Here is a 27063-nt window from a genome sequence, read left to right as displayed (position 1 = left end):
CTGAACAGAATAACGTCTTATGGACGTGTTTCAATAGAACTGTGTTGCTAGAGGAACAGCTTAGGCCCACGTTTCACTGTTCCTACTGTACGTTTTGCACATAACTGCCCAATTGCACAGCCCTGCTAAATATCCCATCCCACTGTATTTTTATTTATTTTATTAGAATTAGTGTCTATACTTGACCACAGTCAAGTATAGACTTTTTTTTTTTTTTTTTTTAACTTATAATCTTCTATTGTGCTCCTAATTTAGTTTATATCCCATTTTATTTTATTCGACCTTTGTGGGGCGCGACCCCTGCGAAAAATGTATGAACTGACTGTCATGTGTTATTCTTTATACAGAGCACATTCAGAAGCCTAAATACGTTTTGCCACAAAAGGTGGGGAATTATTAGGCAAATGATTATTATTTGAATGAAAATAACATTTACATTTACATTTACATTTAGTCATTTAGCTGACGCTTTTATCCAAAGCGACTTACAAGTTCTGTACGACAAGCCATCAGGAAGGGCACAACTCTATCAGCTGAGCAACAATGTTCATCAAAGTGTTGAGTGCTACAGTGTAGGTTAGTTTATTAGGACAAGTGCATGACAGTACGGTTAGTTAGGGTTAGATTTTTTTTTTTTTATAGTTTTTTTTTTTTATTCAGATAATGGTTGAAGAAGTGCGTCTTTAGTCGACGGCGAAAGATTGGACGTGATTCGGCTGTCCTAACTGGGGTGGGTAGTTCATTCCACCATTGTGGGGCAAGGTAAATAAATCTCCTATCCTACTGTAGGCCCACAACTACATGTTTAATTAGGCCTAATTATTTCACAGTGGCACAGGATCATTTGCCAAGCTTTTGTTCATTTTCAAATAAAATATAAAACTATAATTGTGTCTTTGTGTCTTGTTATGTTAATCTTGTCTTGTTAGTAGTAGAGGAAATGGCATGTTTGTAGCCTCAAATTAATTCTAGCCTACATATAGGTGTATTTCCAACTACCCAAGTGGGGCCTGAATGAAAAGGTTTGGGAACCACTGATGTAACGTAACAAAACACTTTCATCACTCTCTTCCTTATTTCTCCCTATACTTCAGTGACGGGACACGTCCCGCGGATTCCACCTTACCTCCACGATGGTATTGAGAGAGGTGTCGGCGCCGATACTGAGGTCGGTGCCCGGCACATTGTTACTAATGGTGGCCGGCAGCATGCACAGCGGGATGCAGAGCTCCGGGTGGCCTGGCCGTGCCTCGTACAGCTGCAGCAGGCTCTCAAACGCCTGGTGGTGGTGGTGGTGGTAGTAATGGGTTAGACCACCAGGGGGCACACTAGATAAAGACCCTCACTTATTACTGTATATACCTGGGTGACGTGTGACTGTGTGTGGGAGACTACATGGTTAATAGCCGGGGCTGCTCCTTCCGAATCCAAAGTGGCGACCTTGACCTCGTCTCCTTGGTTACGGTGGTAATGAGACGGGTTGGATTTCAAAATGTGTTTCCCGTTTGTGTTTTTGTACCTCATTGTTACTTCATTGTACTTAGGTTGTACTTAGGTTGTATATTCTATATTGTATAGTGTTGGGACTTATTCCTCTTGGGAGGGAGGAGATTGGATACAACACAAGGAAGTATAGAAATTAAAGAGAGCACTTAAAGTGGAATGCCACCCATTTTAAGAATTCACATACTGTCTGTTCTTCCTGCGTCACCAGGACAGTGTTTGTGAACAGCTCTCTCCTGGAGCTGGAAGTCAGCGAGAGAACCTTCCGATCAGTGATGTCACAGGGATGTACAGTGGGGTGAGGGTTCTCTCTCTGATTTCGAGTGGTTCACAAATGCTGACTGAACTGTCCTGGTGGCGCAGGAAGAACCTAATGTGAATTCTTAAAATGGGTGGTATTCCCCTTTAAACAACAAGCATCTTCTAAGAGGGGCACTGAAAGATTGATGGATTTATGTCAATCAATATTTTTATATTGCCAAAGTGCATTAGCGTCTTACGAAATGTGTGTCATTAATAAATTACATTAAGTAAGCAAACCGTTGTTTTTTACCATATTTGTGAGTGCTACCTTTTTAAAACATTCTGTTGAATCAAAGAAACAATTTTGAAATCCAAAGCTAGCAGGACAGGAGCGGGCACAAAGACATCCACTAATGTCCCCCTTTTATGTCCTCAGAACCGGTGAGACAGTGCTGACAAAACAAGGGAAAGGACGACACTTTGAAACCAGTGGGATACAGTCCTGGTTACATAGCATGTAGTGTCTGCTGTGTGACTCCTACAGGGCGGCTCTTTCCGTGTGATAGGAGGAGGGGGCGGGGCTTGGCTTCCCATTGGCTGGGAGGAAACAGAAGGGGGCGGCGTGTAACGGCGTCGAGATAAGAAGCGGCAGCGTCGCCAGTAGCCGGAGGAGGAGACTCGTGATGCAGCCCCCCAAGGAGCAGGCTGGGTGAAGGGCCACGCGGCCATCTTTGTCCACGAGGTTGAGAGCATTAAATGTCAGGCACAATGCAGACGGGGTTCAGAAGCAATATGGCGGAGGCCAGGCCTGGGTCAAGACAACTATAATATAACTGCCGACTCTAGACGGTTGTAAAAATAAAATAATAATAATTCCCTTCCACCATGTTACTGATTACTGTTATTACACTTTAAGGAGAACGGGATTTGATTCTCAGGAAGCTCATACAGACTAACTTGGTAAGAATCTAGTCTAATTCCATGCAAAATCACAACAGAATCGCCTTTTGCGTTAAAAAAAAAAAGGATGTTAGTTTGATCAAAAGTGTGTGTGGGGGGGGGGGGGGGGGGGGATGCAGTGTTAGTAAAACCAGATAAGAAAGCATGCAAAAATAGGATAGTTTTCCATGCGGATGAGAGGGAAGGACGTGTGGTGAAAACAGTAATACCATGTTGTGTTGACCCGGACAGTGGCCTCCTCATCTGGTGTTTACCACACAAGCACAGGGCAGCGGGGGTGGGGGGGGGGGGGGGGGCAGGCGGTGTTGGCGCAGACCGAACACATGCCAGAGAACGTCACTGCACCACTGCATGCCTCGCAGCACTTACCTGGGACAGCCTCTGACCGCTTCACCTCTGACATTAACCAACACGTGTAGCATATCATACTGTATGATGCAAGTGTGATGGCCAGGCTCTAGTTAGTATGTACATTATTCATTTCTGGTACTACTGTGAGACACTTTGGATAAAGCATCCACAAAACTGTGAGTGAAAATAACAAATTTAACGTTCAATTCAACGTGTAAAAGTTTGGAGAATGTTTACACCTTTAGGGGTGTTTGTCACCCGCATTTGATGTTTAGTTAATATACGATATAGGTCTTGTCCAGCTGCAATATGTAGCTAGCGTAGTGTAGCATTGACCGGCAAAATGCGAGTCAGTGTATTCAATGTGTGGTTAATCCTTCTGGTGGCCAGTACTCACGATGGCTTGTCACAATTCTCGGGGTTCAATGGCCGCAGTGCTAGTTCTAGCTTACAGTGCATTTACCATCTAGTAATATGGATAATCACCTGCTTATACATTACAATTATTTGGCTATACAAACTGAATTTACTATAGTTTTGTTTACCATCAAGTCATCAATGCCCGCGTTTGCTCTGTTGGTTAATGCCAGGACGCCAGCCCTGATCAGGGATGTCCCCAAATGTCATTGGCCGTTACACACACACACACACACACACACACACACACACACACACACACACACACACACACAAGCACGCGCACACGCTCTGCTCTGCCTATCCCAGCCACACTTACATCAGTAATGGCGTTCAGAGCGGTGTCTGCGCCAATGCTGAGATCTGAGCCTGGTATATTGTTGGAGACGGTGGCGGGGACCATGACCATTGGAATACAGAGTTCACTATACTTCCCCCGCGCCGCGGAAAGTTCCATCAGTCCCAGGTAGGCCTACAGTAGTTAGGGCAAAGCCATGGTCGTAAAAGAGGGGTGTAGGTGTAGGAGTTACATGAATGGGAGGTTTAAATGTACGTGCCACCCTACTAAGGACACAGGGTTATTATGGAGAATACAGACAGAGGACACGGACAGGGAGTAGGGAGGTGTGTGTTAGTAGGAGGAGCCTACTGGAGGGGAGGAGCCATGGGTAGGGAGCTCGGCCTATCACAACGGACGGCGAGACGCACACAGGAACTAGCCACAGTAGTAGAGTTACACACAGAGACAGAGGGAATACACAGTAGGACAGAGCCTAGAGCCCTAGACTAGTATGTGATTTTAAATATGGAGAGAAATGGATACAAGTTTTGACAAAATCACGATGAAGTAATGTATGAAAATGTATACATACACTATTTTAAGTAATGTATACATAAATCATGTTTTGTGAAAGGGATGAGAAATTATTTAATCACAGTGAAAGACAACTACTAAATGATGAAAAAGATAGCACTTGAAGGCGTATTCCACAAAATGTGACTTTTAGGTCACTATTCTGCAAAAATGTAAGCCCAATGGTCCCACAACCCTATGTTCCCACATTTCTACGATTTTTTTTCACTCAAAATTAGGCCCTATATTCCACTAACCATATGTTCCCACATTTCTAAGATTTTTGTTCACTCAAAATTAGGCCCTATGTTCCCACATTTCTATGATTTCTCTCCAAATGAGGCCTTATGTTCCCACAGCCCTATGTTCCCACATTTCTAAGATTCTTCTCAAAATTAGGCCCTAATGTATTTTCCCACAGCCCAATGGTCCTGGACGAACCCTCTACTACCAGAGGACAATTGGATAATAGGTTGGGTGTAATTGGCTACCAAATTAAGAGAAAGGGGGATCAAATCAGATACAAATGTATGAAAAAAGGAAATGTGGGAACTTAGGGCTGTGGGAACATAGGGCTGTGGGAACATAGGGCTGTGGGAACATACAGTAGGGCTGCGGGAACATAAGGCTGTGGGAACATAAGGCACGTGAGAACATAAGGCTGTGGGAACATAAGGCTGTGGGAACATAGGGCTGTGGGAACATAGGCACTCTCCCCTAGCCACTACGCATCCTCTTCCATTAACTAGCTTGCAGCCGGATAGCTTTCTACTGAATGCACAGAGAGAAAATTGGCATCTATCTTCTTGTCTGACTCTGGAGAAGACGAAATGCGCATTTCCTATAATGTTGGCATATTCCCGCATCCGAAAGGGCAAAGGCACACACACCTGAGGCTAACTGCACCTGATTACGACATGCCCCCTTAAGCATAAAACAGTAGTTCTAGAAGGGTTCCCCCTCACATCCATTCATGGCACGCCGAATCTAAGATGCAACGTTCTATCTCTCTGTCTCCCGCCTCATCCCAATACATTGTAGGAAAATGGAGATTTTTGCAGAATAACCTAAAAGCAAATTTTGTTGTGGGAGGTTATAAGGCTGGTACAAAACAAGTAAACACATTTATCTAAAATATATATATATATATTTTCAAATTTACATTTTACAATTTCTCAAGCATTCTTACTGCACACATAACTTTTAAAGGTGATTAGACATGCTCAAAATATGTATTATTGCTGTTTAATATAATTCTGGTATAATACTGTAATTATGGTAAATAATTAGTGTAAGGATTCTGAACTGTATCCTAAACATACTGTACTCTACATACCTCAAATCCACCAATGACCAGTAAAGCATGGATGTTGTGTGTCGTTATCTGCTCAGCGATCTCATCGAGGTGCTTCGCTGGAAGAGTTCTAAAATAGAGAGAGTACATCCAGTCTGTCATTTATCAGTTGTTATTGCAAAAACTACAGTGAACAGAAGAGGGAGAACAAACTGGGATTATAACAGAGAAGGGATAACAACAAACTGGGATTAGAACGGAGGAGGGGGAACAACAAACTGGGATTAGAACGGAGGAGGGAGAACAACAAACTGGGATTAGAACGGAGGAGGGAGAACAACAAACTGAGATTAGAACAGAGGAGGGAGAAGCAACTGGGATTAGAACGGAGGAGGGAGAACAAACTGGGATTAGAACAGATGAGGGAGAACAACAAACTGGGATTAGAAAAGAGGAGGGAGAACAACAAACTGGGATTAGAACAGATGAGGGAGAACAACAAACTGGGATTAGAACAGATGAGGGAGAACAACAAACTGGGATTAGAACAGATGAGGGAGAACAACAAACTGGGATTAGAACAGATGAGGGAGAAGTGGAACAACGGTGTGAGCTGGGATTTGATCACACAGCGTCACACTGACACATATTTGATATCGATTCCTAGAAGTAAACTTTAAATGTATTGGCTAATACTGATTACTATCTGATCTATTATGCTGCTGCAATATAGACTAAGACTATTAGTTTGGGGTCACTGGGAAAAAATCAAATCACTGATCAAATCAACTATCCACACCAACAAAGCAGTCACTTTGCTTTAGTTTCGATATCAACACATATTAGTGTCTAGTCTAGTGTCTATTTTACTCTAGTATCAGCCCAACATCCAGTATTAGTATCCACATCTGTGCATCCCTAGTCACAAAAGGTATTCTCGACTCCTAGTACAAAATACTAGATACTAGAACGCTCAACTGCTAGGACACACAGTACTATGTTTGGGTATGACATACATACCTTTTTGTTCCTAGTAGGGACCCACCCTGGCCAGTCCAGCCACCAACATCTCCCCATTTTATCTCCTTGATCTGTGAAGACACAATGACAAACATACATCTAAAATATATTTCAAGTTCAATTTTTTTTTTTTTTTTTTTTTTAATTTTTTTTATTATTGCAAAACAAAACTTATTAAAAGTCAGTACTCAACACACAATGTATAATGAAACTTTCAGTAAAGGTGGTTAAAATATATGCAAGTACAGAAACAGGATAAAACAAAAATAGTCAATAATAACATTTTAACCGTATACCGTGTATATCCAGCGAAGTTACAATTATATAAATGTTAGTATATAATATACCCCTAATACCTATTTTCTAAAACCCTACACACATATGCTCCAGCTCAAATCCCCCCCTCCCGGACCCCCTCTTGGATAGTACCTCCATTATCCCTCACTCCTAACCAGACATCACCATTATAGGCTAGCTTTTATTCTCTCCACCACTTCTAACCACATTAACATTTTGGATTCATTGAGCCCCAGAATTCTTGCTGTTGATATTTCTTGATATATCACATCAAGATATGTAAGAAACCACACTTTCCGGCACATTTTTTCCGGTTGAAACCAACGTGATGCAATCAGTTTTTTAGCTACTGTGATACCCGATAAAACCAATCTTTTTAGTTGTGGGTTCACTGCAAACTCAAAAACATCATTCAATAGCAATACCGCGGGGTGTACAGGTATATTCCAAAATACGAGTATTGATAATTGTTGGGACACATCTTTCCAGAATGCCTTAACTGGTGGGCAGTCCCAATACATGTGCATAAATGTTCCTTCGTCCCCATTTGTACATTGGGAGCATTTGGAGTCTTGTATAAGCCCCATTTTGCACAGCCTTATAGGAGTCAAGTATGTCCTGTGAATATAGTTCAGATTGATTTGTTGATGATCCGGGTTCCTTGATGTAAGTCGGACATTTGCCCAGGCTCCTTGCCAATCAAAGTCATTTTCCAGGTCTGGTATATCCCTCCTCCAGACATTGTCTAGTTGAAGGGTTTCGTACGAGGACGTTAGTAATTGATAATAAAAACCTGATACAAAACCTCCCAATGTATCTCTTTCATAGAAAAATTTGTGGTATCTGTGGTGTTCAATTGGTATGTGTAATGGAACACCGTGAGATCTCATACAAAGTCGTAACTGTATGTAAAAAAGCCATGTGGACTCGGTGAGGTTAAACTTTATGCATATTTCGACATAACTACAGAGGCCCTTGTTATTAAAAATATCCCCTAATGAGTGTATACCTCTTTCTTCCCATACAGGGAATCTTATAGGTCGTTTTCCCATTAAGAGAGCATTGTTATTGAATATGGGAGTGTGATTATGCCATACTTGATTGTTAGGAAATTTCCTTTGTGTTTCCCGCCATGTCCTGATTGCATGGGTTATTATTGGGCCAAATTCTCGCTCACAATGCTTGATTGAAAGTTTAGTGTATGCTATGTCTTTCAATCTCTGTGGGGCTACTATGTTTTCTTCTAATTTTCTCCAAGATACCAAAGCCTCGGGGTCAAACCATATCTTCTTCAATGGTCTTAATGTGAAGGCATTAAAATATTGTAAAAAATCTGGGACTGCCATGCCACCGTCTGCTTTACTTCTCTGTGCGGTGGATCTTTTTATGCGAGGTGGTTTGTTATTCCAAATAAATTTGTATGTGGAGGTTTGTAATCTTTTCCAGTAGCCCTCTGGAGGAGGTAACGGAAGCATTGAGCTGAAGAAATTGATTCTTGGTAATACATCCATCTTAACTATTGATACCCTTGCCTGTACTGAGTTTTTAAGTTTTGCCCACCTGTCCAGGTCGTCCTTGATTTTGTTCTGTATTTTTGTGTAATTGTGCTTCACCGTTTGTCTTATGGTGGGGAATATTTCCACTCCCAAGCATCTGAAATGTTTTACCATCGGTATCGCACCTGGGAGGGTTATATCTTTTTTTGCAGGGGTGTTAAGTGGAAGGAAAGCCGACTTCGGCCAATTTATCTTAAATCCCGATAAATCACCAAAGTTCTCAATCAACTTGAGCAGATGAGGCAATGTGGTGTTGGGGTTTTGCATGAACAATATTACGTCGTCCGCATATAAACTAATTTTTTGTTGTGTGCCCTTGATTACGATTGGTTCTATGGATTGGGATTGTCTTATATATTGTGCTAAAGGCTCTAATGATAAATTGAATAGTCCGGGACTAAGAGGGCAACCCTGTCTGGCAGAGCGTGATACCGGAAAGATTTTGGAGATGATTGTGCCTGTTGTAATCATGGCCGATGGGTCCTTGTATAGTACTTTAATCATATCAATGAAACCTTTTCCTAACCCCATCCTTTCCAATACTGCCCATAGAAACGACCATTCCAACCTGTCAAATGCTTTCATAGCATCCAGGGATAGTATCGCCTTAGGTGTGATGTCCTCTTTGTCTGTATCTAGTACGTGCAGTATTCGCCTTATGTTATCATTGATCAGGCGACCTTTTATGAAGCCTGTTTGGTCCGTATGAACTAAAGACGTCATATGCTTTTGCAATCTGATGGCTAATATCTTAGAGTACAGTTTGACATCGGTTCCGAGGAGGCTTAAAGGACGGTAACTACCGCATTCAGTGGGGTCTTTGTCTTTTTTGTGAAGAACTGAAATGAGTGCGGTATTTTGGTGTTCAATGAAGCTTCCCTCTTTGACTGAGTATAAGATCATATTTAGTAATAAGGGTCCAAATATGTCCCAGCAAGAAATGTACATTTCTGATGGGATACCGTCAATTCCCGGAGCTTTGCCGTTTTTCATTCCGGATATGGCCTTCTTGAGTTCTTCTAATGTGATCGGTACTTCTAACTGTTTAGCTTCTTCATCCGTAAGTTTAGGGAGAGTAATTTGATTAAGATATGTGTCTAATTTGTCTTGATCAAAGGTCGTTTCTGAGTTATATAAATCGGAGTAGAATTCTTTGAATGTATCGTTTATTATTTTGGGTTCTGTTACTAGAGCTTGTTGTTTCCTAATGGCAGTTATATCTGCAAATTTTGCATTAATTCTTAGTCGCATGGCTAATAGGTGACTAGGTTTAGAACCTTGGAAGTACTGCTGTTGTCTAGTGCTGCGTATTTGCAATTCCGATTTTTGTCTGTACATTGCTTTGATCTCGGTCTTTAGAATGTTAACTTGGTTATCTAGTCTAGTAGAGTTGTTGTATTTTAAAGAATTAAAAAGCGTTGAGTAAAGCGTTTCCATTTCAGACAGTTTTGTGTTTTGATTTTTGCGCAATATGGAGGTAAATCTATCCGAGAAATCCTTGATCATATTCTTTACCGACATCCATAATATTCTGGGATCTTGCACCGAGTTAGCATTATCTTGTAGGAATACTGTGAGAGCTTCTTTAATTTGTGTAATGAATTCCTTGTTGTTAAGCAGCATCGAATTAAAACGCCATCTTGGGGCCCGGGTAGATAGTGTACCAAATGTTGCTTTCAGGATTAAGTAGCAGTGATCTGATAGCGCATTGGGTGTCATTTCCACTTCGTATTTATCAAATATTCTCGGGGATGCAAAGACGTAATCAATTCTGGATAGTGTGTTGTGTCTCGCCGAACGACAGGAGTACTTGCGGGTCATGGGGTTAAGTGAACGCCATAAATCAGTTACTCCTGTTGATTTCGACCAATCTTTTAATGCTTTAGATGAATTCTTTTGTTCGCTGGAGAAGGAAAGGTAAGTTTTGTCCATCCTTGGGTTCCAAATGGCATTAAAATCCGCACCTATTATATATGAGTACTCGGGATGGTTTAACATTTCTCCTGTTAGTGAAGTGAAGAAACCCACTTCATACAAATTCGGGGCATATACCGCTGCCAATGCAATTTTCCTGTTATTGTGTATAATCCTAGCTATAGTTATGCGCCCCTCAGCATCCGACCATACCCCTTTCAATTCGATATTTAATTTGCGTCTGACGACTATGGCTACCCCTCTAGTTCTCGTAGCAAAAGAAGAGTGACCAATATTATGGTATATGTTATCCGCTAACGTATTTATGTCTCCCTCTAAAATGTGCGTTTCGCTTAATAGTGCCACGTCCACATGTTCTTTTTTCATCAGTGTAAGCACGCTTTTGCGCTTGTGTTGTTTGTTTATCCCACCGGTGTTCCATACCATTATATTCAAACTAGCCATAGTCTATGCATGTTTTCGTGTAGTTTTTGGTAATGTTTCTGGAGTATGAAGCTACAATAGATGCACATCCAATTAATGAGGTCCCGTTGAGAGCTGAGCTTAAAAACATATATATATACAAATAAAAATCCCCTATTTTCCCCTCTCCCAGAAAGTCGAACATGCCTGTGTTCCAAGAACACATCCTCCGCGATTGACTTTCTCCCATGGTCCACCGGATTGCCCAACCTGAGCATTGTAATCCTAATTTTCCTATGCTCATTGCCATAGGATCTAACATTTCCATTCTATTGCAATAGAATGTCGCTTTTGGTCTTGCACCTTCCCTTACTGTAATGAAGTATTGTGATAAATAACCTAAAGATAAAAATAAAAATAAAATAAAAAGAGAATAAACCTTTATCGACATATTCCTTTGAACCCTCCACCAACGTGTGGGGGGAAAAAAAAGGAAAAGATTGTAGATCAATATTGACACCTTAATGTGAAGAACATTGGAAAAGTTCAATTTCTTTATTCTTTAAGTCAAATACACAACAATACAGGGGCATAATGAAATAGCTGTGTTTCGAGCTCAGACTCAACAGTGTACAATTAATATGAGAATATTATAGGAATAGGAATGTGAATCACTACCCACTTTCAAAACCACTCTCAAAGAGCACCTACGGGAGACTGCTATTTGAAACTGGCCCCTGTAAATGTCCTAACCCAACCCCCTCCAATGTACAGTTACCCCCCCCCCCCCCGCCTACCCAACAACCCCCCCCCACCCCACCCACCCAACCACCTCCAATGTACAGTCCCCCCCACCCCACCCACCCAACCTCCTCCAATGTACAGTTTATTCCCCCTCAAATGTATATACTCTCTTTTTTAGACCCTTTTTGTATCACAAACAGTACTGTATTTGTAGATCTGGTATGTCATAAATGTCTAGATGTAGCAGTACTGTCTATCTGTATGTCGTGTATGTCATATATGTTATGATGAATTGAAAATGGGGGACCCTGATGTAAACAAGACGGAAGTCTTTCTCTGGTCTGCATCCCCTTAACAATTGTGTGTATTGAGCTGCACTGTATTGTACCCATTCTGAAATCTGTTAATACAATTTTCAATCAATCAATCAATACAAAATTAAAATAAAGTTGTCTTTCTGCTATCTAAAATGATAATACATTTCCTTTTAATTTTCATAATAATCCATTGTTTTCTCTTCTCATATCTACTCTATGAGTTACATCACTTTGGGGCGAACACCAACCTTTTATTATTAAAAGCGCCCTCCAATGCACTTTAGGATGTCAAACGTCAAGACATCCCTGCCTGGTATGTAGAGTACTGGTATGTTAGTTTTAGTGTACTGTATGTAGAGTACTGGGTGTGTTAGTTTTAGTGTACTGGTATGTAGAGTACTGGGTGTGTTCGTTTTAGTGTACTGGTATGTAGAGTACTGGGTGTGTTAGCTTTAGTGTACTGGTATGTAGAATACTGGGTGTGTTAGTTTTAGTGTACTGTATGTAGAGTACTGGGTGTGTTAGTTTTAGTGTACAGGGTGTGTTAGTTTTAGTGTACTGGTATGTAGAGTACTGGGTGTGTTCGTTTTAGTGTACTGGTATGTAGAGTACTGGGTGTGTTAGTTTTAGTGTACTGGTATGTAGAGTACTGGGTGTGTTAGTTTTAGTGTACTGGTATGTAGAGTACTGGGTGTGTTAGTTTTAGTGTACTGGTATGTAGAATACTGGGTGTGTTAGTTTTAGTGTACAGGGTGTGTTAGTTTTAGTGTACTGGTATGTAGAGTACTGGGTGTGTTCGTTTTAGTGTACTGGTATGTAGAGTACTGGGTGTGTTAGTTTTAGTGTACTGGTATGTAGAGTACTGGGTGTGTTAGTTTTAGTGTACTGGTATGTAGAATACAGGGTGTGTTAGTTTTAGTGTACTGGTATGTAGAGTACTGGGTGTGTTAGTTTTAGTGTACTGGTATGTAGAGTACTGGGTGTGTTAGTTTTAGTGTACTGGGTGTGGAGGTAATTGGCTTACAGTAAGCAGGCCTGTTTATCACCCCACACTCAGTGTTATCACTTTAGCACCAGAGCGAGCGCGGCTGAGACCACAGGGCAGAGAGAAAGGTCACTCTACCACTATCCAGCCTTGGTATTCAAGCTATAATAAGGCGCCATCTGACATGCTAGTAAAAAATGTGTTATTCCAGCAATATTGTGCTTCCGTGATTTATATGGGTTTCCAAATCAAACGTAGCTATTGGGGAGGGAGGGGGGGGGGGGTTTGGCGCTAGGAGATTTGATTTGATTTGACTGACCAAAGATAAGGGTGACATTGATGATAACCTTCACTTCAGCAGGCCTGCCGATGGGAAGAACATGTTGCATGATAGGAGGGAAGTGGGGAAGTGTTGTATTTATCCTATTGGTGGAGTAAGCTGAACACAGGCTCTATTTCCATTAAAAAAACACTTGAACAGCAGGAATGCTGTGTCACAGACCAAGAAATAACTTAATTTAAAGGTGGAATCTCTAATGCCATCAAACAGCAACCTCTAGGTAAAAAAACCCGGCTTGGTATTGCACTTTGTTTACATTTCTTGCTTTGGTCAGATTTCTTTTACTTTTGGGTTGGAAATGTACAGTATAATGCGTTACTAAACTATTAAACTAAACACATCAGAATGTAAACGGTATAGAAAGTATAGTACCAAGTAGGGCTCTTTTACCTAGAGGTCGCTGATTGACAGCATTACAGATTCTAACCTTAACGTTAGGTTATGAATATAACCAAGTTCTGTTAATAGTGGTGACGCTCGGCGTCACTCATGCACTGTCCTCGCACACGTGCACGCGCACTGAATAAAATTCCACAATGTACCTTTATCCCAGTATTTGTCTGAACACACCCCTCATTAGCTTACCTTCATAAGCAGGTGTGTGGCCATCTGCTCTCCTCCTTCCCAAGCTTTCACCACAAGGTGAGATCAAGGGCTGCAGCGGCGTCGGACACCGAGCGTCACCACTATTAACAAAACTTGGTTATATTCATAACATAACGTTCTGCATCATAGTGGCTCTCGCTCGGCGTCACTCATGCACAAGGGAGGCCGAGCGAGAGCCATCGGCCGACAAATACACCCCGCTGAAGGCCCCCCACAACCATCAGAACAGGGAGGGCCGAGCCCCCCCGACCCCCCCTAATGGAGGGCACCCCCCCTATTGGAGGTTCCCGGGAGGGCGACAGACCCGACCGTGCGAAGAGGCACTCAAGCAACTCAACGCACAGGGTGAGCAGACCATGGCCTGACCCCACGACTACACACACGCACAACCCGCATGCCACCCGGGAACGAACGGAGGGAACAACCTCGTTACTGCCCCCAGAATCACGGGGTCAAGGGCAAACCCAACCCCGTGGCAAGGCCGTAGCAGCGGAGCGCGAAGGAAGGCCCAGACCCACCAAAGGGACTGGACCCCCTGGAACGGGGGCCCGGAGAAGTCCATGATGCCAGCATCAAGACCCCACCAGGTGGGCACTTAGTGACCCCGCCCCCCACATCGCCAGCGTATTCGGACAAAGGCCCCTCAGCCGAGCGGGCCCTGTCCCCCCAATAGTACACCGCCTGGCACACTGACCCTGCAGTACAGGCAGTCAGCACGGCCGTAATAACAAGGCTTACCACGGAAGCAGGCAGCGCACCGGGGAAAAAACCAGGCAACAGGCTGTTAACCCGAGCCTGGAGACTGCGGACGAGACAGGCGCCAGAGGGGTCAGCTGAACACAGCCGCCCCGGCGGAAGGGGCGTATGCTGGCGTTGTCGTCACCATGACAAACCTCCCTCAAAGCGAAGGCTGACACAATTGGCAGACGTCACGAACGTGCAGGGGCACACTCAACCGGGCAACCCGGGAGTTGACACTGCACCGACTCACCAGAGAACCAACCACCCAGTCATTACCCTATGCGGTGGTCGGTCCCATAACCCCTCAGGAAAAAAACTCCAAAACGTACCTGCGGCAGCACCGCAGTACCCGTGTTTCAGTTTCCAACAGGGTTATCCCGGGCCTACGGGTCAACAAAAACATTACTTCGGACCGGGCCCGGCGATACGGGGAGCACAGGGTCCCCCAAGGAGGTCAAAGACTACCCCAACAGGCCCCTCTTCGCCACGCGTAAGAGAAGAGCGAAAGAAATGGAGAACCAGCCCCAAGCACCCCGTACTTGGTATTCCCAGGAGGTCACCCAACCAAGTACTAACCAAGACCAACCTGCGTGGCGGCCGAGATCTGACGAGATCGGGCGTGTACAGGTTGGCACGGCCGTAAGCCATTACGACAGTGTAGAATACAATGTACCCAACAAGGGCTCCATAGCGCTTAACCCTGTGACACCCAGACTGACCTGGCATTTTTCCCCCTGAAAAAAGCCCAAGTCCCTCAGGGTACCAGAACAGCAGATCTGCATCCCCGGCGGACAACGGATGCAACTGATCCGGACCAGCGTGACCAGAACCAGTCCCGTGCCCTAACCACGCCGACATGCCAACTCCAGGAGAAGGGGCAGACATGCGTGTTGATCTTAAACATGAAAAGAAGGCGCCACCCAGACGTTCGGTGCGAACCGCGCCCGGCGGCCCACCCCCAGGGCGTGAGACCCTTCTACGTATGTTCAGATCCATTCCGTCATCATCCCCCGATATGAACGAGAATCCGTCGACAACCACACAGGTCGTTGGAAGAGGAAAAACCCCCATCCCAGTTGCTTTATAAAAACGCTGTTTTAACCCCAAGCAACCAAGGCGCGCGAGTCAGTTGCTTAATGTCCAACAGAACATCCCGAGCTAGCACTATGTGTGTGTCGGGTATATCCACATCAATAAATAGGCTATTTAGACCTTTCATTGAATCCCCAAGGCGCCCAGGGGAACGACAAGAGGGGTGAGATGCAACCAACTCCAACTCTTTATAATAATAAAGAAGAAGCATCAACAGTATAAACCCAAACTGCACAGCTGGGAGTAAAAACTGTTTACATTTTTACATCCAGTCACTCCTTTAGTCAGAGAGTATAGACCGAACTTTCCCAGAAGCCTTCCCACATGAGTCGTAGTAATGAAAAAGACATGTCAACTGTGAGTCATGTGACCAACCGACTCAAGTTTACACATAAAATCGAGCGTAGCAGACCCGCAAGCCCTACGCTCTAACCCGACACTTTAACACCACAAACCTTACGTAAATCTACGTAGATCTTAACTCACGGAAGCCGTCGCCATAGCAACGTATATGCTATGACGGGGGGAAACCCTGTACACGACTCCTGACTGGCTCAGCAGAATGAGAAAAAATCTCCTAAACCAATCAAGTGGGAAGGAGGGGTTTATTCGGCACCCCCTCACACAAACCCTTTTTTCCCTACACACCAAAAACAACTGTAGCATTTTGAGACCTTCGGTAGAATGCCAATGTATAGCAAAAGCTAATACAATGCCCGCTACCCACAGACTGTGAACAGGATTTATAACAAAACAAGTCATGTGTGTGTGAATCCTACACCCGCTTTCTATGTCGTACATAGCAAAAACACTGACAGAGTAACGGCCAGGCCGTGGAACGTGTGTGTACGAGTATTACTGCAACTAACACAACAGTGTCGTGGATCAACATTACTTTGCTCAAGCAACGGAACATACCACCAGCTTCTACCTGCATGTGGAGCGTCGGGCTAATAGAACCTTTCTATGAATGAGTGTATGCTTGCAGACCTTGCTTAATCTCGTAACACAACATGACTCATCTCCCAATGTAATAATGCAGATTCACATTTCGCAACCCCATCATATGTATTGTTGAAGAAACACAGTTTGTTTGGCCAATAATATAGTCCCCTTTTTAGGGAACTTTTTATTTATTTTTACGGCACAAAATCATGAGGGGGCCGGGGAGGGTGTAGAGGGGACCACAGGAGGAAAAGTCACTTTAGCGGCGTCTGCCGCCTCGAGCCGCTCAAGTTTTGCCACCCCGAGAAGCCCCGGAGGGACGGTAGTGGATCGGCTGCTGGTCACGTCGTTCCCTACCGTCTCCTCCGGTCGTGGATGGGCCGGCGGCAGCAGAATCGCCGTCTCTCCTCCTGGCCTTCTTGGAGGGGCCAGCAGTGGCGGCGGAGGCAGTGGTAGGCACGGCGGAGGGAGCTCGACGTCGTGGAAGCCTTCTGACTCCACCGGCAAGAACGGGAGGCGGAAAATGGGGCTGGAGCACGGACCGCTCCTCTGCCATCTCTCTGCACGTTGAGGTCATCAGCTGCAGGGCCTTCCCGAATAATCCAGCATCGGAGAGGTTGGCCGTCAGAAGAGGGGCTCTCTTCTTCTCTGGCACTCGAGCCTGCTCCAGCCAAAGGTGGCGCTGGGTCAGGGTGGCCAGGGCGCGCATCTTCCCCGAGGCTATGGCCTGCACCTGGGTAAGATGCAGGACAGCTCCTGCCGCCTGGGTGATCTGATCACATTTTACCTCGGTCAGACCCGTGCCGCCCGTCATTATCCCCGATACAAATCTAGCCAGCTGCGCGATGTTAGAAGCCGCAGCCAGCGACTGTGTACCAGCGATAAATGACTGGTCACCCCAATATGCCAATCGCCTAGCCGATCTTCCATGGAGAACCGGCTTGCATAATGGCTCCCACACCACATCCGGACAGAGGAGAGCGGCCATCGGCCTATCAAGCCGTGGCATGCCCTCTCTCATACCTTCGACCAACCCCGACACCCGCGTAACTGGTACGTAGGCGGGAGTAAGTCCCATGATGTGAGACACCGCCTGGCCCCAACGAACATAGGCCCCCATTGAAGGGAAAAATGGGTAGACAACGTCCACCCCTCTCACCGGGCGACGCTGCCAGAGATGACCTATGAGATCATCGGGGGCAGGAGCAGGCAATGGCTGCGGCAGAGGCACGCCGTTTGCAGCGGCAGCTACCGCCATGAGCTCGGGAAACAAAGCCTGCAGTTCCCCCTGCTGACTTTCCTCCACCGAACCCGCATCCCTCACATGCAGCAGGCTTCGACCGGTTGAGGAGCCACAGTCTGATGTGGCTGATAGCAGGGCATCCTGCCGAAGAGGCCGAGGTGGTTCCCCGACATCCTCGAACAAGGCGCCCCAAGGAGACATTTCTCCCCCCTCCGGTGTTTCCTGGACGGGAGGGATACTCGCCTCCACAGGGCCTTCAAACAAGAATCCGTCCGACTCTTCCATGAAATCCTCAGTTTCCATCGGACATGCAGAGACCGACGCATCCTCGCTGGTCTCCAGCAATTCCCCAAACCCAGGCCGTTCGCGTCTGCAGGCCACCATCTTGCGACGTGAGCGGGCAGACGCGAAAAGCTTGCGTCGCAAATCCTCCGGAACCAAAAGAACCGGCCGCTCAACAACGGACGATTCCCTGGAACCAGAGTCGAGATCAGGCCACCGCCGGGGCGACGGCACCGATGCACCGGCTCCTCGGAGAGGCAAACTATCCATCGACTGTCTCCTGGGCTGGGCTGGCAACCACGAAAGTGGCAGCAGCCCCGCACCAGCACGCACGACAGAGGCGGGAATGGAGAACCGCTGGTGAAGAGTGGGTCTACTCTCCGAGGTAGACATTATGACTTAGCTTTTTCTTTTTGAATAGTTATGAGAGAAGAAAAAACTAAGCACAATGTAAACACGTCTCAACTCTTTTCAACTAACAACACGTCAAGTGGGGATCTACCGAAGGCACTCCTTGTGGTGAAAGCGAGAAGGAGGAGAGCAGATGGCCACACACCTGCTTATGAAGGTAAGCTAATGAGGGGTGTGGTCAGACGAATACTAGGATAAAGGTACATTGTGGAATTTTATTCAGTGCGCGTGCACGTGTGCGAGGACAGTGCATGAGTGACGCCGAGCGAGAGCCACTATGATGCAGAACTTGCAGAACAGTGACAAATCAAGAACACAAGAGTCTTAGGCATCCGTTAATATGGTTATGATGGTGATTATCGGTTAAAATTAGGGATGTCCGATATTATCGGCCGACCGATATTATCGGCCGATATCGGCAGTAAAATGTGATATCGGAAAGTATCGGTATCGGTTTAAAAAAAATTAAAAACAATAACAATATTTGTTATATATATATCCAGTGAAATTATTAGTTACCTGAAATTATTCAGTTTTTTGGACGGGGAAACCCTGCATATATCGGTATCGGTTAATATCGGTTGATATCGGTATCGGAAATTAAGAGTTGGACAATATCGGAATATCGGTATCGGTAAAAAAGCCAATATCGAGCATCCCTAGTTAAAATAATATGTTATTCCAGTTAAAACAGTGATGTTTTGGTCACTAGGACCTTTATCGAACATCGATCGACTCTGAATCAAGTAAAAATGTCAACATCGACCAATAGTTAATGCGAAGGCTTTTCTTTCCACACAGCAGGAGAAACATGGACACCCTAGCAACCCCTGTACCTGTCCCTTGTAGAATCCCTCGAACCCGTCGTTGACCGCAAACATCTTGTGGCCCTCAGTGATGCCAACCCGGACGGCCGCGCGGACGGCGGCATTCATGCCCGCCGCTGGAGCCCCGACGTTCAGCACCGCCACATTGAAATTGCTCTGAGGGAACAGAAGGGAACGCAAGGATGCCCGTCACAGGCGAACAGAGAGATGTACACAACAACAACAACAACAACAAGAAGCTAACCCTCAGTAAATGACCTCTTGTAACAGCAAAATGAATGCAGTCTCCTCTTGAATCAGGCCTTCTCATTAGGGGTGTAACAGCCGTTTCGGTACGGGAACTTCTTCAGTACGCGTTGTGTACCGAACGAATGCAACGTTACTTTAACCACCAACAGAACGCACGTGCTGAACTTTAAAAAAAAATATATAACTTGCACAAAGGGCCGGATGTTGTTCATTCAGCCCATGCACACCACTGAGAGATTACCCGTAATTTAGCATAGCCTCATAGTGTGCCGAACGCAAACGATACGCTTTTTTTCACAATCTAATATAAATTTTACAATTGAATGTATGTTTCTTTTTTTTATTATTATTAATTTGAATATAGAATATTCCTTGACAGCCCTACTTAACAGTAACTGCACACTACATCACCCCCAAGTGGAATATGGAAAGCCACGTTCTTCAAACTTCTGTACCGAAATTAACCATGACTTCAAAACCGAGGTACGTACCGAACCGTGTTTTTTTGTGTATCGTTACACCCCTACTTCCCATATATCTCCATACCTGGCTGTATGTTCAACAGCCACAAACCTTAGCATTTGGCTTGAATCTGTCGTCAGTAGCCGCAGCAGCAGCATGGTACCTTTCATTGATTCTGACGTCAGTGACACATGGGCAACTTCCTGAGGTGACTTTTTTTTATCAATCAATGTGAATGTCACATTGTAAAGGACAAAGCATGAAAAAATGTATTATTGTCAGGACAGTTGTGGAGGAATATACCCGGATCAATGAAGGTACTTAGTCAAATATAGTTAAACACAGGTTTATTATACCCAAACAGGTACAAGTAGATCAGAGTTATAGCGGATGACTCAAAGTGGATACTGGCCGGACGTATTCTCAGAGAGCTCCCAGAATCCAGTCATAGGTCTTTATAGTGGGGAGAAAGGGATTTTTAGAAAGGGGGGGGGGGGTATCAGGTGAGAGACAAAGGTGTATGAATGGGGGAGGGTTGGAACATGACTGGGAGATTGAGGGGGGGAGGGGATCATTATTCCATGCAGTCCATCTCAAAAGGTGGCCCATGTGTCGTTGTTGTAGCAGCATGCGAAGATGACCTTCCGTGCAAAAAGCCACATGCTGCTGCACATGGCTGGAAAAGACTGCAGCCAAACAGCAACTGCAGCCAACGGCACCATTTGACAGAAATATTGAAGATCCTGACAGTCAAACGTAACTGATGTATCAATAGATTCCATGCCAGTCATACTGAGATCTCCCATGCTGTTGTGACCTACTGTAGAATTATACTAAGAGGATGGGACACAGTTCATACATAGACAGTATTCAGCACTGGGAAACCTTTTTCCAGCATGATTTGTCTCCCTGTGGTAACGGGGAAGCCGTTTTCAAATGTTGCTGACCCATTATCTCATAATAATTGAAACTCCAAGTCCTACAGTATTTGAATAAACATGGTATATCAATGAGCACAGTGACTTTTAGCTGTGGTGTGAAAGACTTGGCGTTGTCTATACTGTAAAGAGTCAATACTTCAGTTTGACTTGCAGCAGATGACTTGGAGAAATGCTTGGTGATGAACTAGTCCTCTGCAGCTGAACCAGTGGTGGAGCGACTAGTTAGCAAAGCGTCAGTAGAGCAGCTTCTCCTACCAAGCAGAGTTATGGATGAAGCAGCAATGAGAGACGTTTCATACTGATCCTGTCGTTTTGTGGCACTCTCACCGTAAGATCACGGTCATTTGCATTGAAAAGCAATGGGTCTAGTTACCGATTCCTATCAAAACTGCAATACTGACGCTTCCCTTGATTAGAGCAAATATCAAGTAATATAACAAGATACAATGGCATTATAGGATAGACTGATATGACCCCTCGCCGAAAAGTGAGCAAAATCCTGAACTGAAAACAAATCTGTTTAGGGCTGTCCTCCTTGACTAAAGACTCAACTAATAGTCATAGGATTTGTTAACTAATCAATTAGTAGATTTTATCGACAAATCTGTCAAATTGCAATAATGCAGAGGGACCTCTTTAACGTTTTTACCGGAGATGTGCTCATCATTCTAAATCTAGTATTTACCAGATATGTGCTCATCATTCTAAATCTAGTATTTACCAGATATGTGCTCATCATTCTAAATCTAGTATTTACCAGATATGTGCTCATCATTCTAAATCTAGTATTTACCAGATAATGTGCTCATCATTCTAAATCTAGTATTTACCAGATATGTGCTTATCATTTGAAGTCTAGTATTTACCAGAGATGTGCTCATCATTTAAAATCTAGTATTTACCAGATATGTGCTCATAATAAAAAATCTAGTACTTACTATCTTTAAAATCTTGGCCAACTAAGACCAAGCTGACAAATTAATCGACTAATGGACTATGAGGGAGCAGTCCATAGATCTGTTTTTATCGTAATTCCTTTGTCAATCTGACGAGAAGGACACAGACTAGTGCAATCAACGCAGGAAAGCATATCCGCTGTGTATTCTAGGCCTTTAGCAGCAGTTAAAGCTGACCTAGTGCGTTTTTAGCTGCGGTGACATCGTATCGTACGTGATGTACATCACAGCACTCTTCCTCCTCCGCCCTCTCCTCGCCCTCCAAACAAAGAGACAGTTCACAGAAACACACATTCCTGTTAGTGTCACAGAAATACATCAGCATCATCACCCACAATGCACCTGACCTGGAAGTACCTTATCCTAATGCACAAATCTAAGAATTGCTGGGTGAAAAAGACACAAGTGTTAGAAAATGTGAAACATTATAATCGTCTTTTTCTGTGATGTGTGTGTGTGTCTGTGTGTGTGTGTGTGTGTGTGTGTGTGTGAGAGGGTACTGTACTTACAGTTGGAAGTTCGGAGTCTGGCTTCCGGTAGGAGAGGAGCTTATAAGTGTTCAGGTTGTTTTCAAAACTCCTAGAAAAGGATGGATGTGAAAAATAATGTCATGTAGCAAACAAACAAACAAACAAACAAACTCTTGAAAACCTTTTTTTTACCTTCTGCCAAACATGTGACTATTATTGTGATGCCAATGATGTGCTTATTTTACAGGAAAATACAACATAATGACATAATTAAATCTTAGTTGACTAAGATCGTAATGACATAATTAAATCTTAGTAGACTAAGATCATAATGAAGTATTAGATAACTAAGATAATTTATTTCCGGTGGCATGCTGTGACACGTTTGGTTGCTTCTCTCCGGCTGCTCCCATTAATCTAATATAAGTATTCCGATGGACTTTTGCTGCTAATTAATTATAACCTCTTTGTCCTGAGAAAGACTTTTATATTTTGCTGTGTGATACCTCGTTGAACTTGAACTATCAAAGCTTGTAAGAGCGCAAGACGACATAATCTGGATTGACTACACCTGTTGGTCTAACGAGCCACGTACAGGCGCACCTGCTGCTGTTCACCATGGCTCAAGGCACGCGCCACGGTAAATCTTTCACTGCTGAAATGGCTACGGTAATGCGTGAAATTGTGAGAGAAGAAATCACTTCAGCCTTGGATATTAAATTGGCTTCAGTTAACACAAGTCTGGATAAGCTAAAGACCCAGATGGGCTCCTGTATTGACAGAATGAATGACCACGACCAGGCCAGTGTGGAAGCTGATGTGAGAATCTCTGAGCTGGAGCGTCGCCAGAATGCGATAATGGAAGAAAATAAACGTCTGCGACAGAAGACAGAACAGCTCGAGAATCACAGCCGAAAGTTTAATATAAGAATTTTCGGGCTCTCTGCTGGTATTGAAGCTGGCAACCCCACTGCCTATACCACCAAGCTCCTGTATGAGATGTTTGGAGATGACTTTATTGGACCCGCTCCAGTAGTGTGTGTGGCGCACCGCACGGGCCCCGTGAAGAATGCTCCTCGTTGCATGATTGCGAGGCTATACAGTCTTGAGGTCAAAAGAAAGATTGTTCGACAAGCAGCAGAATCAAAATCCATAAGCTACAATGGGGCAAAGATCAGCATTTTTCCCGATGTTAATCCCGAAATCCTAAAGCAAAGATCTGAATTTAAAGAGGTGAGATCTGAGCTGCGAAGGCTTGATATCAGATGTGGATTTATCAACCCATCGTCGTCAACACTCATCCTAACTTTCCAAGATGTGACACACAAGTTTCCTACGGCGGAGCTTGCTCAGGGCTTTTTTGACAACTACATAAAGCCCACGGATGTTGTTGAGGCGGAGGACAACGAGGATAATGCTTCTCAGAGCAAGGAGAGAGAAGAGGGGACGTCTCAGGAGGGAGACGTCTAGAGCAGCAAATGGTGAATTATCTATTAATCAGCGCAAGGACATTACAAGAAAGCAGGTATCAAAATGATCTATTGTCTATTATAACCTGCTGAGTAACCTCACGCTGATATTGGCTATTAAGTAATATCAGAAAACCCGACATGGTCTAATGGACTCTTTATTTTAATTTATTTTTCTCAAATGTTGTCCAATAGCCTCTCTGTTGCTTATAAGGTGGGGTTCCTTACTTCTTTTTCTCTTTTTTCCCCCCACTTGCTATTTGCTTGCAGTTCTCCTGTTTATATATACATATAAACAGGCTTTTTGTCATTTTTTTTGTCGTGTTAAAAAAGTAGCTTATTGGTGCTTTATGGCTCACTATTAATAGGCCTTATTGCAAATCCCCTCTCTTTTCGAGGCATCTACAGTTTATAGCCTACATATTTGGTTTTTATTTCCATCATAATTATTATTATTGGCTATTCGGCTTCTTTTTTTTTCTCCTTTTTTTATGATTACTATTAGGCATACAAATTTTCGTTAGTGCTATAACTATAGGTCATTAATATTTCTTGTTTTGGGGAGGGTTTTGGTATATTTACTATTTATAATTTTTTATCTAAAATTCAATAGGCTTTTTTTTGTTTTTTTGTTTTTTTGTTTCAATGTTTTTTATAATAATTAGGTTGGTAACACACTTGCATAGCTCCATATAAAGGTTTTCTATAGTCGTTTTTTTTTTTTTTTTTTATTACTTAGTTCTACCCTTGAGCACTCCTTTGAAATGAATGATTATTATTTTATGAATTTCGTTTAGTGTTAAATATTGGTTACTTAATAATGTTCTATTTTTTCCCCCTTTCTTTTGTTTACTTCCTTTGCATAGTATGTATATATATATATATATATATATATATATATATATATATATATATATATATATATATATATATGTATATATATATTTACATTTAATCGTTTTGTCATTTGAGTTTTCCAGCAAAAAAAAAAATAATTGAGTCTAGTGTGTAAATTACTACCTTCTTTGTTATTATTATTATTATTATTATTATTATTATTATTATTATTATTATTATTATTATTATTATTATTATTATTATTATTATTATTATTATTATTAATTACTTGTTTTCTTCCTGTTTTTTTCGATTCATTATTTGTTTTACCATTACTAAAATTCTCCTCAAACTAAATGTACTATAGTTTAGTATATAAACACTTGCAATAACAAAATACTTAACAGATGATAGACAATATCACACATTCATAGTCACCATATTTTGATGGTTAAATAAAATGCTACTAGGCGATATTATCAGTACTATTTATTATTGCTGTTTCTTATTTGTTTTTACTTTTACTCAAGAACACCAATTATTTAATGGTGATACCAACAAAGTAAAAGTAATTGTCATACTTTTGGCCAATACTCCTTTTATTTTTACCTGCTGCTCTTCATAGTTATTTTTTTTTCCCTTCAGTTATTCTTTTCTTTTTTTTCTTTTATCTTAACCACCATCTGCATAGTCCATCATAGGATTAATCTGGGTGGTGTAGTTCTGCGAGGTCTCTCTGTGCAGAGGGACATAGTTAAGCTATCTAAGATACTTATTAATTGGATAAACACAACGTTTTTTTTTGTTTTTTAACATTATTTTTATCAATTTGACAAATGTCATAAAGATATATTCCAACTGAATAGTTGCTTAGACACCTGTTAATCAATACTGTTTACTCCAATTGCACAGAGAGCCGACCAGCACACAGCCACCCACTGGGACATGAGGAGATGAGCTTCCTTTTGCAGCTATGTCACAACCCTGTGTTAGATATACAGGGTGGGGAGGATCTATGTGGGAGGGGCACCAATCACCTTTGTTTTTTCTTGTTTTTTTTGTTTTGTTTTTGAAGTTTTTGTACTGTTTTTTAAATTTCTTACAGATTTTTTTTGTTAAGATGGGGTGGGTTATATGGGCCTTTTTTCCCCTTATGTGCATACTTTGGGCATCTCGTCAACAAAGACCAAATTTGGGTTATCTATTAGTACAGATTCATATACTTTTGAATTATTTTATTTCATATTATAAATGTCGTCTTTAGCTATTTTTTCATGGAACGTTAAAGGTCTTAACAATTCCATTAAAAGGGCTAGCTGTCTTGATACTATATCAAGAAATCGAGTTGAAATATGCATGTTTCAAGAAACGCACTTGCTTGAAAGAGATATGCACAAATTAGAAAATCAGCGTTATAAAGTGGCTTCTTCTGCTTCAGCTTTGAATAAAACCAAAGGGGTTGCTATAATCATTGATAAAAAATGCAAAATTACCATCATAGGCAAAGGCAGTGATCAAGAAGGAAGAATAGCTTTTCTAAAATGTATTCATAATGGTAAAAAAATTGCGTTTATTAATGTCTATGCACCCAACTGTTATGAACCAGACTTTTTTCAATCATTGAATAAAATCCTAATGGAACTAGCTGATTTCCAGTTGATTATTGGGTCGGATATGAATTCTGTTTTGGATCATACCTGGGATAAATCAAAAGCAGTTAATCATAATGCTCGCTCGACAAACGCTTTAAAGCACTTGCTATCTGACTTTAATCTTATTGATATTTGGCGGGTTCATAATCCAGGCAACAGGGAGTATACTTTTTTCTCTAATAGACATCTATCATTTTCCCGTATTGATTTAGTTTTAATATCAGCATCCTTATTTTCAGACGTAAAAAAAATTGAAATCCGACCTATGAGTTTATCAGATCACCATGCCTATTTCTGTCAATTTCAATTCAGCCAGGCTAAGAAAAAGGCCACAAGATGGCGCTTTAACTGCTCTTTATTGGATAATCCAGTATTCTGTGAGCAATTTCAGTCTGAGCTAGCCCAATTTTTAATGTTTAATATTAACTCTGTGGATGATTTCAGGATACTTTGGGACGCTACTAAAGGCTTTGTCAGAAATAATGCTATTACTTTCTCTTCAAGTCTTAATAAATCTCAGCTAAAACGAATATCGGAATTAGAAACCATGCTGTCTACCTTGGACCTATCTCAACAGAGGCATTACTCTCATCAGACTGCCGCCACACTAGCCAATGTTAAGAGTGAACTAAACGATCTTATCAGGAAAAGAGCCGAATCCTC

At 42.8% G+C, this 27063-nt stretch overlaps 1 protein-coding gene across 5 annotated transcripts in view; it reads right to left on the bottom strand.

Moving 5' to 3' along the window:
* Positions 1-27063, bottom strand: part of LOC311227043 (ATP-dependent 6-phosphofructokinase, platelet type-like) — a 234266-nt gene that overhangs the window by 29830 nt on the left and 177373 nt on the right. For 2 of the 5 annotated variants that reach the window (XM_084312556.1, XM_084312554.1), the window contains exons 12-16: positions 22482-22551; positions 19374-19520; positions 6642-6712; positions 5664-5751; positions 1127-1279 (exon numbers count right to left, since the gene is read on the bottom strand). In XM_084312556.1, the coding sequence (XP_084168682.1) occupies positions 1127-1279; positions 5664-5751; positions 6642-6712; positions 19374-19520; positions 22482-22551 (529 nt within the window). Of the gene's footprint in view, positions 1-1126; positions 1280-3793; positions 3947-5663; positions 5752-6641; positions 6713-19373; positions 19521-22481; positions 22552-27063 lie in introns of all 5 variants that reach the window. The other 3 variants (XM_084312558.1, XM_084312555.1, XM_084312557.1) reach the window with 3 other exon arrangements.

The sequence above is a fragment of the Notolepis coatsorum genome, assembly GCF_963971535.1.
Source record: "Notolepis coatsorum genome assembly, chromosome: 4".
Classification (NCBI taxonomy): Eukaryota; Metazoa; Chordata; class Actinopteri; order Aulopiformes; family Paralepididae; genus Notolepis; species Notolepis coatsorum.
The sequence above is the reverse complement of the archived record's forward strand: the minus strand, read 5'-3'. Positions and strand labels throughout refer to the sequence as shown.